The 18,907-nt window shown below is 50.1% G+C and overlaps 1 protein-coding gene across 4 annotated transcripts in view; it reads right to left on the bottom strand.

Annotated features, from left to right (window-relative positions):
• PMEPA1 (prostate transmembrane protein, androgen induced 1) overlaps positions 1–18,615 on the bottom strand; it is a 46,625-nt gene extending 28,010 nt beyond the window's left edge. Inside the window, exons 1-2 of one of the 4 annotated variants that reach the window (XM_065032447.1) lie at positions 18,053–18,615; positions 3,267–3,305 (exon numbers count right to left, since the gene is read on the bottom strand). In XM_065032447.1, coding sequence (XP_064888519.1) covers positions 3,267–3,305; positions 18,053–18,155 — 142 coding nt within the window. In that variant the 5' untranslated portion in view covers positions 18,156–18,615. The remainder of the gene's footprint in view (positions 1–3,266; positions 3,306–18,052) is intronic. The other 3 variants (XM_065032446.1, XM_065032449.1, XM_065032448.1) reach the window with 3 other exon arrangements.
• Between the last annotated feature and the right edge of the window lie 292 nt (positions 18,616–18,907).

Here is an 18,907-nt window from a genome sequence, read left to right as displayed (position 1 = left end):
ACGCCAAAACGCACCATCATAAGCCAGCAGAGCAGAACTTCCAGCAAAACTGATGTGAAGCAAAAATCACTAGTTTCACTCTTCCCAAAGGAAAGGTTACCTCTTAGAAACTGGGTTTTCTGCCAGAAGATGTGTTCCACACCAGCTGCACGGATGCTGGAACCAGAGGAACGCACATGCACAGAGGGGAGGGCAGCACCCTGGGCACACTGGGACCTGCAACCCAGGGTACGGCCAGCTGCAGGGTCCCCTCCCCTTACAGCCTGAAGCCAAGCAAAACCAGCCCCAGCAGCTGAGATGGTTTACTTAGTCATTAAAAGCCTACCCTCTTCTGACGGGAGGTGAAATATTAACAGCTGAAGTTTAATTATCCTGGCAGTCACCTGGTGCCAACCCTTCGTTAGCACACCATACTGCATCCATCCCTTTTGACCTAGAGAAAAGGTGAGGCCAGGGAGTTTCTTCTCAGCCTGCCTCCATCACTGCTTTCCCCACTTCCAAGACATCATCCCTCCTGCAGCAATTCCTTCCCTGGGTGCTCTGGGTCCCCAGGGCCACCGGGGCACCGACACTGCCTGCAGAGCCGGGAGCTGCTGCAGGACCCTGCGTGGTGGCATTGGGAGAGATGCCATGTACCTGCTGTCTCAGCGAGGTCCAGCACAAACTTCCTCGCAGGTGGCACCTGCCATGGCAGCAGCTCCTCTGCTGACAACTGCGTGTGATTTATTTTTGGTACACGTGCACAGGGAGACTGAGAGATCCTGCACTGGGGTTTTTATCAGCAGCGTGCAGCTATGGAAACAAACCCATTTAGACTAATATAACAAAATGTCCAAATCCACAACAATAAAATAAAGAACGATGCACATCGGCATTTTCACAGGAAAGCGTTGCAGCCAGTACAGAGCATAACCAACCTTCTGCAGAACAGGGGAGGTCTGTGTGTCCACTTGGACGGAATTCTCCCAGACCTCTAAGAAATCAGTAGACACTGCATTTTCATCTACTTAAATATTTTTCTTTGTGACTTTTTCGTGCAAACGCTCCACCCTGCCCTTTGATTTTAAGGAGTGCAAGGACTGCGTCTCCTTCTAAATCAGATGAGTCTCCTCTTCCCATACCCATTCCCATCACCCTCTGTGAGAGGCAGGACCACAGACACAAGATCCAGCAGAAAATGCTGCACCCCTTTTTGCTCCCCGTGGGGAGAACGGCAGAGCCCACCCCATCTTAGTATGTGACAGAGATCCACAACCCATCTACAGAAACTCCAATAAGCTGCCATCCACACCAGAGGCACACAGGAGTTATCAGAAGACTGTGGAAGAGTTTAAAAACCCAAGGAAAAAACAAACAAATAAAAACCAAACAACAATGAAAGCTGAACCTCCCTTGGGTCAGTTGCGGGTGATGCTCCCCGCCCAGGGTTTGTGTTTGACCCCGGTTTCCAGAGCTTTAGCCTGGGGACGGGCACGGGCATCTCTCCCCGAGGGCCCCGGCACAAGCGGCTGTGGGAGGTGGGGATGTCTGGCGATACCCGTCCGGCTGTAGCTGCAGACAAGGACCCAGACAACAAAGACAGGCGAGAAGCCACCCCAGAGAGGCAGCCGCGTCTGGCAGACCCGGCGTTCAGAAGCCTGGGAAGACGTTCCCGTCTCTCTGGGCACACGCTGATGTCTGCAAACACAGCTCCTCACTGAGCACACAAACCAGCAGCAACATCACTAAAGTGTCCAAGTGTCCATCTATTGAGATCAAAAATCACCAAAGAGTACAAGTGTGTAACAAGGGAGCAAGCAACTGGAGACTGCAGGGAACAACTTTACAACAAAAATACATTTAATTTTCTGTTAATTATATTCTAAGAAAACCGCATGTTTTCACTTGCATCTTTGCCTCCCTGAAGTACAAACGTACACACAAAATGGGGCAGGGAAGACCAGGGAAAGCAAGAAGAGTAGCACAGCTAGAACACATCCCTGCTCACACGCCTTCCTAAATCACAGGACAAGAAAACCGGTGCAAGTTTTACAACAGTCGAGCAACCACAAACACTTTTTGCTCGAGTGAAAATGCCCCGAGCTACACTGCTCGGCACAGCGCGACACTCGGGCTCCCTCCACCCACCTTGCTTATCTGCTGAAATCTGCTGTTTTAAGGCATTAATATGAAATCAATATAAATAAATGACTGAGTGCTGAAGTACAGTTTCCCCATGCGAGTGTCGCAGCCCCGGGGCTGTGTCTGCCTGGCCTCGGGCTCCGGCTGCGCCCCTGTGTTCACCCCACAAACGCTGCTGGTGGGACTGGTGGTGTCTTTTTTGCTTAAGAAAATATTATTTTGCTGTGCAACTGAATCGTGCCATCAGGCTTGAAATAAAGCAACTGAAATAATTATTCTTTTGTCTTTAGATTATGACTTTTACTAATAGATGCTTGATAAAAGCCTAAGGATTTGTAGGTATTATAAGCACATTTAAGATTTGAGCATGGTTGTAAGCCAAAGTCATAAGTTCTATTGACTTCTCAGGCTCTATAACAATTGATTAGACATTTATTAAAATCATTTATTCACCACTTGTTAATACTTTATTTAGCCAGTTCTTCCCCAGCAGGCTTGGGACGCCACATGTGAGCAAAGAGGCCTCACTTCCCAGATACTCTCATAAATTCAATTCTAAATTGAGAGAGAGACCCATAAATGTTACGACAATGACTTTTTAAACCAGAAAAGGCTCTTTTTCAAACAGGTTCAGCTAAAATCCTGGTTCAACAGGGCTCCTGACGCCTGGTTTTGTGTCCTGGGCACGAGCAGCTCCTGCCACACTCAACAGAAATCTGACACGTCATGATTTAAAAAAAATTCAGGTGGTCAAATACTTCCATAAAATACACTGAAAGTTGCTTTCTTCCATGTAACACTGCTCATCAGTTCGCTAGAGCAACAGCGAATGGAAGAGCACTTGTGATTAAAAAGACATTCAGCTTTTGAAGATGTTCCTACATTGAACAGCAACAGAAAACATCCCACCCAAGACTACCAAAGTGCAGCCAGCTATCAGTAGACAAACGCTGGGCTTGCACAATTGGGCTCTGAAGATGCCGCAGCATCCTCCCCAGAACAGCGGGTACCGCTGATCTCAGGGCAAGGCACCGCACCACCCGCTCCATCACGCCAGGAACCCCGGTGTTTATAGTACAGCAGCTGCAATCATGCAATCAGCCTTCGTAATTAGATCTTGGCAACTCTTGAAATACTCCACTTACCCAGTTTACCTGGAAAGGTGCGACCTAAACATTCAGTGCCTGGAGACATTTGAAAGAAAAACAGAAAGCATCCGTCAGTGATAGGAGCCACCTCCAACTGGCTCTGTCCCCTCCTGGGGACTCATTCTTGAAGAGGCCCCCCCAAGCCAACAGTGAGGAAGACCCACAGCAATGCCTTGCGCAAAGCCGCAGCTGCAATGCCCAGCAGAGGCGTTTTTAAGGAAGAAACAAAGCAGCAAGGAGTTGGGAACACAAGACAACTTGTGCCTTCTTTCTCACCCGCCAGTGAGCGGAAAACTGATGGGATGACGGGACATGGGTCCCCCCCGGCCCCCCAGCACAACCTCAGTGCCTGGCGAGCTGCAAGCCAGGCTGGGCGAGTGCTCTGCAGCCCTGAGGGGGAGTTCACCAGGGAAAACCTGTTCTTTTATGAAGCCCAAAAGAAGTGTCTGTCACTGATAATGGTTAATTGGTAGTAATTAGTGCGTGCCACAGTTTGATGCCCAAAGAGTCCTACTGGCCTATAAAAGTGGCCTTTAAAACGGGAGCAAAGGAGGCTCCAGCCACACCAAGCCCAGGCTGCTGCTCCCACAACAGGTTCAGGTGCAGAACAGGCTGGGAAGCTGGAGACGTTCTGTTAACACATCATTCCTCCCAAATAAGCTTTAAAAGTTACTTTCCAAGCACCCAAGAAGACAGAGATAACCAACTTCTTCAGCTCAGGAAAAGATGAAGGGTCAGGGAGTTGCTGTAAATCACTGCGGCAGCCAAGGGACGTGGGACACACAGGCTCAGAGTCAGCTCCCTGATTTTAAGTCACGTTGATTTAGAGGCACGAGTTCAGATGCACCACAAATCAATGCTTCGCCCGCAGGAAGAATTAAGAAGTGACGACGCAAACACGCAACGTCGCCTGCATTCGCATGGGCAGCCGACACAGCACAGCCACCCCGCGGGAACAGGCACTGACATCAGTCCTGACGGGTAGGAAAAGAGAGGAATTCTGCCGAGCCAAACACCAACGTGTGGCAACAAGCTGTGGCCTCCTCCTCCTCCTCGCTCCTCCACAGCCAGCTTGCCGCATAGAGCCCTAAAAGGGGTGGGAGGCCAAGAGAAAAGTAGAAGGTGAGAATAAACGGATGCCCAAAAGGCTTGGAAGACCCAAAAGGTGTAGGAGTCCAATGGAAAGTTAAGAGGTTGAGGAAAATGGCATCCATGCCTGCAGCTGGCCGGCTGAGGATCAGCTGTTGGCTGGTTAAACTTCCAAAAGGGTAGGAAGCAACAGCAATGCCCCTGCCGGTGTTCGGCACTGTGCACACCCCAGGCATGACACCTGGGCACACACGGACACATCACCCTGTCACACAATGTCTCTCCCACGACGTATTTGCAATGGCCTGGGATGTGTGGGAGAAGCGAGACTGAAGCCTCTGAAGTCAGGCGGGATTTCAGGACGGGGTGTCTCGTCTCCCTCTGAGCTCACCTGGCGCTCACATGCTCGCATTTGGCCTTGTGGTTTAGCCATGCATTTTGCCAACTTTTAAATGCAAACGAGAATTTGCACGTAAAGTCACTGCTTTAAACTCGACCAGAGCCACCCTCAGCTCTCCTTCCTTCATATATGCATAACTTCGGGGTTTTTTAATGCAATCAGCAGCAGGGAAGAGATACAGGAGTGTCTGAGCAGTCAGCACATATTCCCTGTGGATCAGTGCCCAGAGCCCTTCTGCAGCCACAGTCCTGCCAGACGACTCCATGTGAAGGCTGGCTCACACTGTCTGCCCAGGAACGCTGTCAGCAGCGCGAGAAACCAGTAATTATACTGGCTGGACCAACACCTGCTCGTGGTTTTGTCTTACACTGTTTGTGCAACCAAACAGGCTGCCAACAAAACAAAGATGTACTTAGTCTAAACAGGTGAAAACATGAAACAGCGAATGGAGCTGCCATGTTTGTCCCACAACACCTGTGTGCAACACATGGTGGAAAATGATTTTTGGTTTAGTCTGCAAGAAGGCTCCAAAAGCAGGTAAAAGCACTGCACACACTGCAAAGATGAGGCTTTGCTGCAGGAGGAGGGAAGAGGACTGCCCATCCCCAGACCCAGCTCTGGATCTGGCCTCACAGGGTGGTACAGGACACATGGCTATCTTTACTGGGCTGTAACAGCACCAAAAAGACTGGTTTGCCAGCAGCACAGCCAGAAGAGTCCTGCTGAACTGAGCATCCCAAGCGGGACGGCACACAGGACCGGGCAGATGAAAGCTGCTGCCAAAAAAGCATCGAGGCAGGTTAGAGCCAAGTGCTCATTCCCATGCAGGGAGCCAGACCTTCCCTGCAGCGTTTCTCACCCATGGAGCTCGGCAGCAAGGTGGGAAGGGCAAATACCCCACAGGACCAAGGGCAAAGACCCCAAAGGAACACCTAAGAAAGCCTCAGCCTTTGCTGCCTTTCTGCAAAGCCAGGATCAGCTCCTAACTGCACCAAGTCACACCCAAGATATGCTCGCCCATCGGCAGATGGGATTTATTGCAGATGATTCGTGCTGGAATAAAAACATCGGCCCCACCTCTCACAGCATATTTACTGAAATCCACTAAACATTAAACAGAGGCAAAAAGTGTATCCCAGCAACATCTGGAATTTATCCCTTCCTTCTTCTGAAAAAAAAAAAAATCACGCCCTATTCTTTTTGAGAAAGAAAAGTGATTATATAGAATTATAATGCTGGAAGAAGATAGAGAAAAGCAGAGATTTTCTTTGAAATGCTGTTTGGACAATTAAAAAGGGATAGTTTCAAAGCAGCAGCAAATCCTATCTCAGCTTTTTCCGCCCTGTCTCACAGTGCCAGGCTTTCCTCCCATGTGTTGGCTAAGACACTCTTGGGAAAGCAAGTTTTCATCCTTGCAACACCTTTGGTAAGCTAGAAGGAAAACCTACGCTAAGTCCCAACTGGTTGAAGATACACCAGATTAAAAAACTATTCTCCCAACAAGATTTGGAGAAGGCTTCATTTTCTGTGGAGAAAAGCTACTTAGGGACCAGCTTTTCAGAAGAGGATGGGTCAGTCTTCACCCAAGAGAGACGATGCTGTCTCTCCAGACAGAACGGAAAGGCTTTAAATATAGAAACAGGAAAGACTATCTGGATTCATACAAGGATGTAAGGTCAAAACACGATATCCTGCACTTCCTGAGGCTCCCGATCCCAGAAGGGCCAGGTGACAGCCCCGCAGCATCGCCTGGCCTGGCTTGGACTGGGGAAGCCGGGGTTTGGAGGGAAACGCTCCCCAGCCGTCCCCGCCGGGGAACCACAGCAGCCACTCTCATGCCAAGCCCACAGAACCAGCTCCAGCTACTAAATTACCCAATGACTTTAACTGCAGAGCTAGGAGGGTATAGCTGCAAGAGTTTTGCATTTTTCACCTGTGAGTAGTTACAACCATAGTAAGAGAGGCCCCTTTCCCTGTCCAGCCCCAGCACTGGGCGGCCGAGTGCTGCAGGGAGAGACAGGAGGGCAAACACGGGTGAGAGCAAACCCCTGCTCCAGACACCTTCCCTACAAACAGAGCCTCGGCAAACGACAGGTACGTCTGACTTCGCAAACGAGGGCGAGGCTGTTTCTAGAACCGGTCCCATTACTTGGGCTCCTCCGCCCCCACCTCCTGGGCTGCACGTGGACTGGATGCAGGATTCCATCAGGACATTAAACTCAGAAGCTGTAAAATCACTGTGCAAAAACCAAATTACACCTATTTTCGTAACAGCCAATTTAAGCTTGTATTTAGGTCCCCTCACATACCCCTACGTTACATAAAGCATTTCTTCCACTTGAAGTATAGATTTCTAAAGGCCATTTAGCTTAATTTAATAGATGCTTAACGTGGATCTGCAAACCTCTAGAAGCGTAACCAAGGAAGACACATGGCTGCAAGATACAGCGCAATCCAGTCCCGAGCAAACAGAAAGGAGGGGATGAAAAGCATCTCCAGAGCCACGAACCTGCTGCGACTGGAGTGCACTTGTGGTCTGAAGAGCAGCAAAACCCCACGGTCAAGTCAAAAGAGAAATTCCCGAACATCTGCTGGCGGCTGTTAACCCGCCTGAGCCCAGGCAGCGCTCCGCGGGCGGCACGGCAGGACAGATCCTTCCCTCGCCGCATAACCAAATTAGCTGAACCGAGCCCACTCTGGCATGCTTCCCTCAGATCTGAAAGAGCTGCCATCTGAACTTAAATTAAATAAACGCAGTCATCTTAAAAAAAAAAAAAAAAAAAGCTGCACTAATAAAAAGCTCGTAGTGAATCTATTAAATTGAGGCTGTCCATTATGTTTATTGTTCCTTACAATTCAGGCCTGGATGGCAAGTCAATGGATGTTGAGAAGTATTTATCAAGAAAGCCCAGGAGAATGATGAGGATTAAAAGCTACGAGTAAAACAGGATACGTTTGTATGGTTTGCTCTGTGTCTTGCTCAGAGCACATGGGACCCCTGTCAGAGACCTCTGCCCCCATTCCTTGTTTTTGAGCCCATCTCTGCCACATCAGCCGACAGGACACTCATCACCTCCATTCACAACCAAGGCGGAAGCAGGTGCAACTTGTACATACTGCTGGGAGTAAGTTACACTAGAGACATGAAAAACATTCACAGTGGTAAGTTACACACCTCGTGTGCGCGTGTGTCTGAGCACGCCGGGGAGGGAGACACTGAACTCAAAAATGCATCTTCCAATTCAAGCAAAGCCCCATTACAGTAATGTAACAATAAAAGTGAGATTCCTGTTTATTATATAGGAAATTGTTGCAATTTAAGATAATTTTACTCAGAATTGTGTGAAGCAAGTGTCCATAAATCATTTTGTTCCTTAAGTGTCCTAAAGACAGCATCTAACAGGCCAAAGTACTTTTAGAGCTCAGCGCTAAAGAGCCTCATCTGTATACGCTGGTCTAAGTTACTGAAACCAAGAGACCAGCCCTGGTAAGGTGGAATAACGGTGGAAAGAATGAAAAACAACATGGGAAGAGCAGGATCTGCTCCTCCAGGAAAGCAGCAGAGACATCTCCCTTCAGCAAAGCTGAGCCCATGCAGCCCAGGCGAGCGCTGGGGACACGGATGCTCTCCAGCTCTGGAGGAACTGGGTCTCATGGCACCAATACTTGTGAAGAGCACAAGTAAATGCAGTCAGGTTTCAACTCTGGAGTGTGCATGAAGAGTAAACCCAGCCCAGGGCTATTTAAGCTGCTGAGCAGTGGTTTCATCCCCACGGCTCTAACAGCCAGGACCCCCAGCACCACAGGAAACGCAGGACGGGAGGCTCGGCACAGCTTCGCTTTGGGGGGGATTTTTTGGTTTTATAAAAAATAACAATATTAATCATAATATGAACCAGAAACCACTAAGGGGGAGAATTTCCAAGCTCACTCAGCACAGAGCCCAGCCCACAGCAGACCCACTGGCGAGGGGCTGCTGCAGCAGCTTCCCCAGGACTCGTCCTCGGCAGCTGAAGCTACGGGTGCATCACACACGGATGGAGATTCACAGCGAGCAGATTCAGGAGGACGACTGTAGGGACTCGGGCTTGGAAATGTTAGTCTCAACACTCAGCGGTTAGACGTCTTTTGGGAATTCATCCAAATGGCACTGCTTCCTTCCCACTTGCCCTGCAGGTAAATCTCGCATGTGGCTTACACAATCTGTTGACTTAAATAAAGCAAGGGCAGAAGAAGAAAGCTGTTCAGACATCAGGAGAGGCTCATCAGTCCTTTGGGCAAAAGTCTGGGTCACTTCCCGCTCCACAGCGTGCTCTGTGCGTCAGCCAGGGCCCCATCTCCCTCCGGGAGAGCCCATCCCGTGAGAGTGCAGCATAGTGGTCACAGCATTCAAATTGCCAGTAGAAGAACAGCAACGATACGTTGCCAAACTCTTCCATATTTTTGGACAACGCTGATGCTTAAATTCAATTTACAGAAATCTGAGTCCACGACCTCTGTGCTCCAGTCAAGTCCTTTAGAAATCAAACGTAACCGAGCAGTGACCACACAGGTCTCCCAGGGCTCGGGGAGATGGAGCCACAGCCGCTTCCAAACCTAAGGGTGTTGGTCCACCTGTGCCTCCAGTTCACCTCCGCAGTAACGCTCATCCATCCTGCAGACCTGGGACGTTTCTAAATCACCGTGAGATCACCAGGTGCTCTGCAAGTGCAAGATGTTGTTGGATGGTCTTCTCTCAGGTGCAAACAAACGCCAGCTGCAGCGGGTTGGGATGAGTCTGCAGCTGCCCGCATCCATCTGCACCACGAGCGCTTCCTGGCCCTGCTATTTTCCACCGCTAGTCCCAAACTCCCCCCTTCCCACGTTCAACTCGGGCACCCAAGTGCCAGCCCTGGGGCCCGGCAGGGGCCAACGGCCTCCCCCCCAAAGCAAAAGGCTGACATCTGAACAGAGAAATTCGGACACAGCTGCAGCCAGGGCTGCTTTTGTTAGCGGAGTTACAAAGAGGAAAAACAATTCTCTCAATTAGTGAAACGGGACAGAGGCAAAGGAAGGCTGCCTCATAAGATGCAGGTCGTCATCTCCCTGAGATGTTAAAGCACTGAAGATGCATTTGGAAGGAAAACTGACTCACTGTCTCTACTGAGATGTTACACAGCGATTGTGCCCGATGTGCAAGTGAGAAATGCTATTGCTGATCATAAACAGCAAGTTAACTAAGTATTAGGTCAAATTCCGCATGTAAAGCATATAACGACTGAGGTCTGCAACAGCGAAGAGACAGACTTTGCTACTACAAATACTTATAGTGCAAGTTAAGATCTAAATCTCAAGGAAGGTAGAAGACACTACCATAGCAGTTACGATGGCGAGCTCCTTCTGAGGAAAGCTAGACACTCAATCCATCTCTCATATCAGACCTATGCTAACATTTACATAGGACCTACTGTCGTGATCTTTAGCAATGAGCAGATGTGGTTTTGAGTAATGGTTAGTGTTACTTAACCGGTTATATTCACTAATGTAATTGACACCTATTCCATCATCCTTAATACACCCACTTCTTTCTCCGATACCATAAATAGATTAGAAAAGTTTCACAGATGGCCATGACCCCATTTGTTTGTGCACTTAGCCATGTATGAATCACTCTTGGCTTGTAGCAGCACTCTGGAATTACTGAAAGATAACTAGTCGGCACAGACACCAATAAATGAATCATGCTTTCCACAAGACCAAACCTTTGAGCTTTTACAGACTCCAATTACAAAGTAAGAAGAAAAGAACAAAGAAATTACTCAGTCTATTTGCACAAAGTCATGCAGAGTTGATTCATAGTTTTACAGAATTATTACTAACAATCATTTGTAGGGGGTTAGAGTAACAAACCAGCTACTTAACATATTGGACAGAATGAAGAGATGGAAAAAAATCCCCAAACTACGTCCTGCATATATTCTTGAAAAGCAGTACCGACTTTTGTGCAAGTACCTCTCTTCATTCTTGGTATGCTCCACGCCTGGAGGTTAATCAGCTTTCCTTCTCCAAGGCTAACTCGTGCTTTGCTGGGTTGCTTAGCCCAAGTCTGCAAATGTGGGAGATCCTGTTGCACCTGCTGAAGCGCACACACCTCGGGCCAGCAGAGCATCGCGGGCAGACTCCTGCGCGCTGCGGGCACGGGTCTCACACGCGGATCAGAGCGCAGCCACATGCAAAAGCACCTGCCTTTCTCAATGTGCATTTTGGAATGTATACTGCAAGTGAAAAATTAGCCAGCCTGAGGCATTTTATTAAAGATATGTGCGAGACCAAATACGCCAAGCATAAATGTGTGAACCATTCGAAAGCACTGTGGACATCCACCAACAGTGACAATGTGTGAGGCCAGTTTCAAAAGATGTGCACGGTATCTTTATGTAACACCACAGCCTGTGACAACACAAACGAGATAAACCCTCTTCTAGATGGAGCATAAACCTCATCTTGTATCAATGAGAAACTGGAAGTCTGACTACCTGGAGAAAGAAGGGGACACTGTGTGGATTACAACCTTAGCAATGCTGCCTTGCCGAATGCGGTGAAAAAGTAGTGTTAAGTGAAAAAAAATAAAGGTGATGGTGGACGTGGTGCCAACCTGAGCCTGCAGTATGCACCAGGGCACTGGTTGTAGCATCTCTGAGCATGATGGCTGGATTTACAAGACCTAGTGCCAGCATCCTGCACCAGGGAGATATACGGAATAACAAGGACAACATCCAACCGCATGAAGTCACTGACAGTTTAAGTTAAATGTATACACAACGCTCTTTGTCTAAGGCCTTCCAGTGATGCTACCCTTTACATGTAACCGAAGACCCAACTTCACGGACTAATTTAGCTTGCAAATGAAATGTGTGCACCAGCTGAACTCGGTCCACAAGCAGAGAGCTGCCAGTCTGGTACAGGAGAGGCCAAAAACAGCACCAGAAGAGCTACCACACAGCTCTAAATCAACTTGGAAAAACTTGTTTATTTGTCCTCACCCTTAACGCTGCTGATTTCCCAGGAGAGGTATAAACTCTACCCCAAACTGGCTACAAGAAGGAAAGATGCTATGCAAGATTTAAATGAAAACATTGATAAGCATTCCCAGTTCCTACCCTCTCTCCTACTCTAACCATACTACCCTTGTGTAAGAATACACAGGTGACAACAACCTCCTTCCTCCAACAAGAGTTTATCCGAAGATGTGCTGCAGACAGAAGGAGAATGAAAAGGTTCCCAAGAGCAACACTACAGCAGCACCGGGTTGTGTTTAGAAAGCTTGAGTCACTGGAATCAAGGTCTTCAGGTGCAACGTAAGACTAAAAGGATGCATGTGCTAAACATGCTCTTTAGAAGGAAAAAAATAAAAGCTAAATCAGGAACCTGAAATATTAGGTACATGCTTAGATAAATGCTGTACAACATACCACAGCAAAAATGCTAATGCAAGTTTAGGTTTCACATTGGAGATATTTCAAAAGATCTGCAAAGCTTTCATAGTATTTAACATCTCTACTAATTTCCTTTTTGGTGTAATCATAAATTTATTGTAGTAGCCAAAAAATCTGGGATGAACTACAAGTTCTAGCTGGCTCTGAAGCCAACAAGAATACTGTGTGCTGTTACTATTTTCTCTCAAAACATACCTCTGCAAGACTGACTTAAAATGAGAAAAGAAATTGTGAAACTGCCATTACAAAGAAGCATTTAAAATGCAGATCAAAGTGCTGCCTTAGAAGCTGTATTCCTTGCCAAATCATCAAAGCTCTCTTTACTCTCCGTAGCTCCCCAAATCCTCTGATTTGGATGATAAACTCCTGCAGCCGAAATTTATCTGCTTTAAAAAAAAAGGTAAAAAATCCCAAACATCACAACTCCTTTCTCCAGTTACCAACTACTTCATCAACCAGTTAAATTCTAACTACTTTCTCGTACTAACTCCATTAATGTCCACAGTGTGTATGTGCCTGTATGCACACTCAGCCAGCACCCCGACACTTTGAGGGTGCCCAGGTGTGTGTCCTCATCCCGCCAGCGTCGCGGCAGCTCGTCCCTGCAGCGCTCCATCACACCCTGCGCTCGCATGGCTCCCCACGGAGCCCCCAGGCCCGTCGCAGCGAGGAAGCAGCAACGCAGCCGCCCACGCCATCAGCTCTGGAGGACGGAGGCGATGGGTCAGACCTGCTCCCGCGGGGTCTCGTGCTGAAAATCCTCCCTCTTCCTCTCCAGGGCCGCGCTACTCGCAGCCAGAGCAGGTCTCTGATGTGTTTTCTCACCGAGTGACCTACCCAAAATAATTATAAAATAATCACCCAGCAATTTAGCCACACAGACAGGAAAAGTGCTGCACAAAACATCCCCGCCGACATTAATGATTCCTTTGCTTTATGGACATCTGGGAGTGCGCTCATGGTGTGAACCAAGTTTCCACTTAATTGCAGTAAAGTGGCCCTTGTACCTCCCTCCTCACAAGCTTTCCAGACAGGTTTTATGACTGCAATGGAACATGCCAACAACAGACACACCATGTACGGGAGAACTTGAGGGATCTGATAAGACAAACCGCACATCACGCATGGGATCTCCTTGCAGGAAGGAAGCTGGTAGTCAGTCTTTACATGCAACACCATTGCAAATAAATGACCGTTTTTAGCTAATTAGGGTTACCAAATTCTGACAGTTGCTATTACCCAAAAGAGTACCAACAGAAATGACTGTACATTGAGTTACTCAGGAAAGGAGTTGGATTGTAATTACTGTCTATTAGTGACACCATGTATTTTGGTACTTCCCTTGGAAAGGCTTCCTCACGTCTATCCATTTATAATGCAGGTTTACAAATTCATTCTAAAACTGGATTTAACTAGCCACCAACTTTCAGCCTGGGAAATCTAAAATCATTAGTATATTTGGTGAACGACAGCAAATGAAAATAAGTGAGAACATACATTTGTAGGTACCCTTTATCTGCAAAGCAAGCAGCAGCAGTTCAGCTGATTCAATACCCTGAAAATGTAGAGGTGATCCCAGATCCTGCCTTGGGAATTCCCGGCTTTAAGGAAAGTCCTTTCACAACCAGGATCTGAAAACATACTACTAAATAAAACGAAGGCATCCAAAGGCTTGTTCAGGGGGTACGGATGGCACGAGGTCACAGGACTTACTGTGTCACACGTCCTGCTCTGAATACACCCTGACTGAAAAGTAAGAATTAGCCATGCGAAATCTTCACTCTGCATTACATGGGATCACCTCCAATTACACGGGATGACTTCTGGTGCCGTGTGTCCTGCCGCGCAGCACAACGCGGTCCAGGTGCTCAGCCAGAGGAAAAATGAGTTTGGCTATTTTCCTCCTCTGCGTCTTTTCATTCTCCCATTCAACGCTGATTATAAAATACTAAAATTAAAAATCACTGCCTGAGGGCAGAAAATAAGCTGTAATTTTAAGACCCCTGTGCTCTCCAGGCTCAGGGAATTAGGACTTTCCCTGCTGCCCTTGGTACGAGAGGTGAGACCTGCAGAGCTGGGACCGCAGACCATCAGCATCCCTGGGGATGGCCAAGGGCACCCACACACAGTCCTTGTGCCACTGTAAGCAAAAGCCATCCATGCTCCACTCCTCCTGGGTCATACCTTGGGACGCTGATCTTGGCAAAAAGCCACGCTTGTCACAGACACGGGCACAGCCAGACACGGTGACCTATTCAGCTTGGCTAAAGTCAAACTGAGGTGCCACAAACTGAGCATATTCTGTGCAAACTCTCTAGCTTGTTACAACACTGGTAGCAGCCCTGGCGTCCCTCTGTGTCCCTGTCTCCTGGAGGAAAATTTGGAGGGGGAATAAAGAAGTACATGGTTATTATCGTCTTTGCCCTGGAAGAAGCCATAACTGCTGTTGACAGAGTGTCAGGAAAGAAACGTACTTGCCAAAAGAGCAGTCTGAAGTGATCCCTGGTTGAGCCATCTGCATTTGGTTTGTTATTAAACCAAAGAATGTGAAAACCTAGAAGTCCTCGCTTGGACAGAAACCCGCTCTCACGGTTCGCTCACCCCAGCCGGGCACGCAGTCTGAAACCAGCATCCGAGCGCTGCTGCCAGCCGAGGAGAACGGCCCCGTCTCCTCAGGGAGAAGCAACAACACCCCTTAAACTCCCCAACACTTCGCCTAAGGTCACTGCACCAGCAAAGCCTCTGCCGACAGCCGCCCAGCCCAGGGAGACACCTGCCCTCATACCCCGCGGCCGAAGTCATCCTCTCACAGGGATGCCCGCGGAGGCAAGATCCCCATCCCTGGCACCCAAACCCTTTGGGAGAAGCCCCCGTGGGGTACGACCCAGCCCTGGTGCAGACGTGAGACCCCCCCCACCACGGGGCCACGGCGCGGGCAGGAGCGGGCAGGAGTTGGCCAGACCGGGCGGTTGGCGCTGGCCCAGCCGGCGGTGGGAGCCGAGCTGCCCCGGGCAAGCGAGCAGGGAGGCAGGCACACCAGCCCGCTCCGCTCCCTGCGCCAAATAATTAGTTATTTACAGACTCTTCCGCCACGACAACCACCCCTGACCTCTTTCACCCAGCCGAAGCGATTAGAGACCGCTGCCACAGACGTCTGGCTGCTTAACGCCGCCCGGCACGCTGGCACTGCGGCCCCGGCGGCGGGTGAGACTCCGCGCCCCCGCCCCCAAAAAGCCCTTTTCTAATCCTAATCTGGGAGCGCCACACACAGAAACCAGCTGCTTCCTCCACCGCAGCGCCGCAGCCTGCCATAAGGAATAAAGCCTGCAAAGAAATATTTTTGGGGATCGGTTGTACAGTTAACCTAATTAGAGGGTGAAATTAAAAGAGTTTACAGCTATGCCACTTTCCCGAAGCATTCCTGCATGGTAACTTTGGCTAGAAAATTAAGTAGCATCTGGTGGTAGCTGCTCTGAGGTTCACTCAAAGTCATATTAGAAAGATGAATGAAATCAAGTGATTGGAGAGAGGAAAAAGCTGTATAATGAATTTATCTCGGGGAGACTCAACTCTGTCCTTTCCACTGAACCCAGGTGGAGGAAACGATCAGGTAACAACCCTGCAGTGCAACCAAAGCCCTCCCATAGCACAGAGGTGAGCTAACGCCGCCGGCATCGGCAGGAAATAAATAAATAACATTGGCAATAAAGAAACCTATCTGAAAATGAAATGAGGAAGGGCAGCATTAAGAGAACTCGATCCAAGGCTCCCAGGAGCTAATGCGAACTGAGTTCCCGAGTGTCAGGACCCTGGAGCTGAGTGGCTGACACAGGGACAAGGGCAGGGGACAAGCTGGGGAAGGTCCCCGGGAGCCGTGTGGCATCAGGCACGGGGCTCCCACAACACCCGGTTGAATTCGGGCAAGGTGTCCTCCGTGTATTTCACTGTCCCCAGCCTCTCACCCTCCCCCATCCATAACCGGCACCTGCCTCCTACCAAGCCATTCACACACTGAAAAAATGGGGGAAAAAATATAAAATATGCTATTTCTAAGAAGTCAAGGAATTAAATTAAATGCCTGAGTTGCTCCAACGAAACCTCATGCCAAGAGTTAGACTGGAAGAGAAGCTTTTTCTTCAAAAGACATTACACATTTTAATTCACAACTTTTATCATAACCATGAGCCTTGATCAGACACAAAGTAAAGTCTCTCATCCTTGTAATTCTGTGGGACTCAGTTTATGTTCTCTAACAGGCTGACACAAAAAAGAACTGTATCTTCATTATTTATACACTGCTATTGGTATGCACATCTAGCCCGGCCTGTTAAAGTCAGGAAAGAATAATGGTCTATTCAGTACCGGTAGTGTTAATAAAATCAGGCAAATCCAGCTTAGTTTTGTCTGAACACGAATGAGATTAAATCAAGATTAAATGTGCATGCAGTACAAAGGGTATGGTTTATGGCAAAATTCAGAATGAACACATTTTAGTACCCAGTATACAAATGCCTACAGACCTTCTCCAGGACTCAGACACCTGAATTAAACAACGATGAAACTGGAGAAGGCAAAGGCAGATGACACTGGACAAAAGCCATCCAAAATACCAAGGGACAGATGCTGGCTCTAAAATACTGCTCTGCAACCCCGCTGGAGGTAACGGGGCAAACCCTGTGCTAGCAGAAACAGGCACAGCTCTGCTGACTTTCCCCTACGCGCACCGAGCGGGAGTCTGCCCCATCGCAGTGCCAGGAATATATGCAAAATTGAGACTCTTTCCCAAGTTTTCCTTCTGAGCCATTTTGCATTACTTTGTGTAGGTTTAGATTTCACAGCACAGAACAAGGTGTCAAGCAGGGTGCAATCCTGACAAGCTGCCCAGCCTGGGATGCCTTGAAAAGCCTTCACAGGAAAGACCATTCGCTTTAAATTGCCAGAGAAAACAACTAATTTTTCTTTCCTCAGCAAAAATATCCTTTCTTTCTCACCTCCATGTACTTCATTTCCAAGACAGACCGAGAAAACAGAAAAGTAGTGGGTATTTAGGTCAGGCACTGTACTCACTGCTACTCTGCAAGAGTTGAAAAATATTAATAAAAGGCAAATAGCCCTTCACGACAAAAATGCCCCAGGGGCTGGAGGCAGGGGGGACAGGTTCCCAAATATAAGCCTTACTCGGCTCTCTTAACCGCAGTGTTACCGCCACCCCCAGTACCGAGAGGAAGGTGATTTACACCGGGGTTGGTGAAAACCCCCGAGTGGAGGCTCAGGAGCCGGGGCCCCCCAGCATCAGGGGAGGGAAACGCGTGGGGCAGACACCGGGGCTGGACCAGCCGGAGCACCGGCGGGGGAAGGGGCGAGCTGCGGGAAGGGATGGAGCCGAGATGGGGAAGAGCCGGGATTTCCCAGCCCGATGCTGGGAGGGCGAGCGGGGTGAGGAGAACGCGGGAGCGGCCGCGCTCCGCGGGCAGCCCCGGGGAGGCTGCGCCGGGGCCGCCCCGCCAGCCCGTCCCGCCGGGATCCGCCCGCCCCCGGTGCCGCTCACTGTCACACCGTGTCACACTCGCTCCGGACACCTCAACAGCAACAGATGAGAGATCAGAGAGCAAACGGAGGGGCAAAACAAACAAAATAAATAAAATCAGTGAGAAAGCGCAGCGCAGGGTCCCGGAGATGCCGGGAGCCCCCGCGGAAACTTCCCTGCCCGCGGCGGAGGTGCCGGAGCCGTCGCGCACACCCGCACCCTCGCACCCACCCGCACTCACAGCCGGGGAAGCCCGGGCCGCCCCCACGGCAGCAGCAGGACAAGTACTTACTGATCTCCATGCTCTGGAACAAAGACCTTTTGCAGTTGCATGTGCAGGACACATTGGGCTGAAGAGCTACGGCCGTGCTGTTCAGACCCATGAAGTTATACATTTAAAAAAAAAAAAAAAAAAGAAAAGAAAAAAAAAAAAAAAGAAAGCGACGGCGACACAAAGAACTTCACGGCCGCCGAGCGCTCTCCGGGCAGCACCACATAAAGCCGGGGCTCCTCCTCGGCGCGGGGGGGCAGGCGGGGGGAGGGAAATGCAGCTGCGATCAAAAATTGGAAATAAAAAACCCAGCCCGGCGCAGCGCCCCCCGCAGCGGCTCCGCTCGGCTCGGCGGCTGCTCCGCGCCCCCTCCGGCCCGGGGGAAGCGGCTGTGCTGGGCCCGGCCGCGGCAGCTCCGCACTTTTGTGGGGCGCGGCGGAGCGCGGTGCGGTGCGGTGCGCTGGGAGCGCGGCGCGGTGGGAGCGCGGTGCGGTGCGGTGCGGTGGGAGCGCGGCCCGCCCGCTCCCGCTCCGCTCCCGCCCCCCGCGCTCATTCACGGCCACGGGGACGCGGCCGCGCGCCGCCGCCAGCCGCGGGCGGGCCCGTGACGTCAGCGCCAGACGGGGACTGCCCTTTCCTCGCGCCGCCGCCGCCGCCGGCGCGGGGGGGGGGGGGGGGGAGGGGGGTGCTGGAGGGCGTTCGCGGGCGCGCGCCCCGGGCCGGTGTCCCCGGGGGGTGTCGGGACGATCGCGGCCCCTTTGTCCGGGGAGTGGGGGGGAGCGGAGCCGGCGCTCAGCGGGCCCGGTCACCCCGGCGGCAGCTCCCCGGGAAGCGCGGGGGGGGTCTCGGCCGCCGCAGTCGCGCTCACGTTGAGTT

This window comes from Columba livia, chromosome 16 (assembly GCF_036013475.1).
Source record: "Columba livia isolate bColLiv1 breed racing homer chromosome 16, bColLiv1.pat.W.v2, whole genome shotgun sequence".
Classification (NCBI taxonomy): domain Eukaryota; kingdom Metazoa; phylum Chordata; class Aves; order Columbiformes; family Columbidae; genus Columba; species Columba livia.
This window is presented reverse-complemented; position numbering and strand designations above follow the sequence as displayed.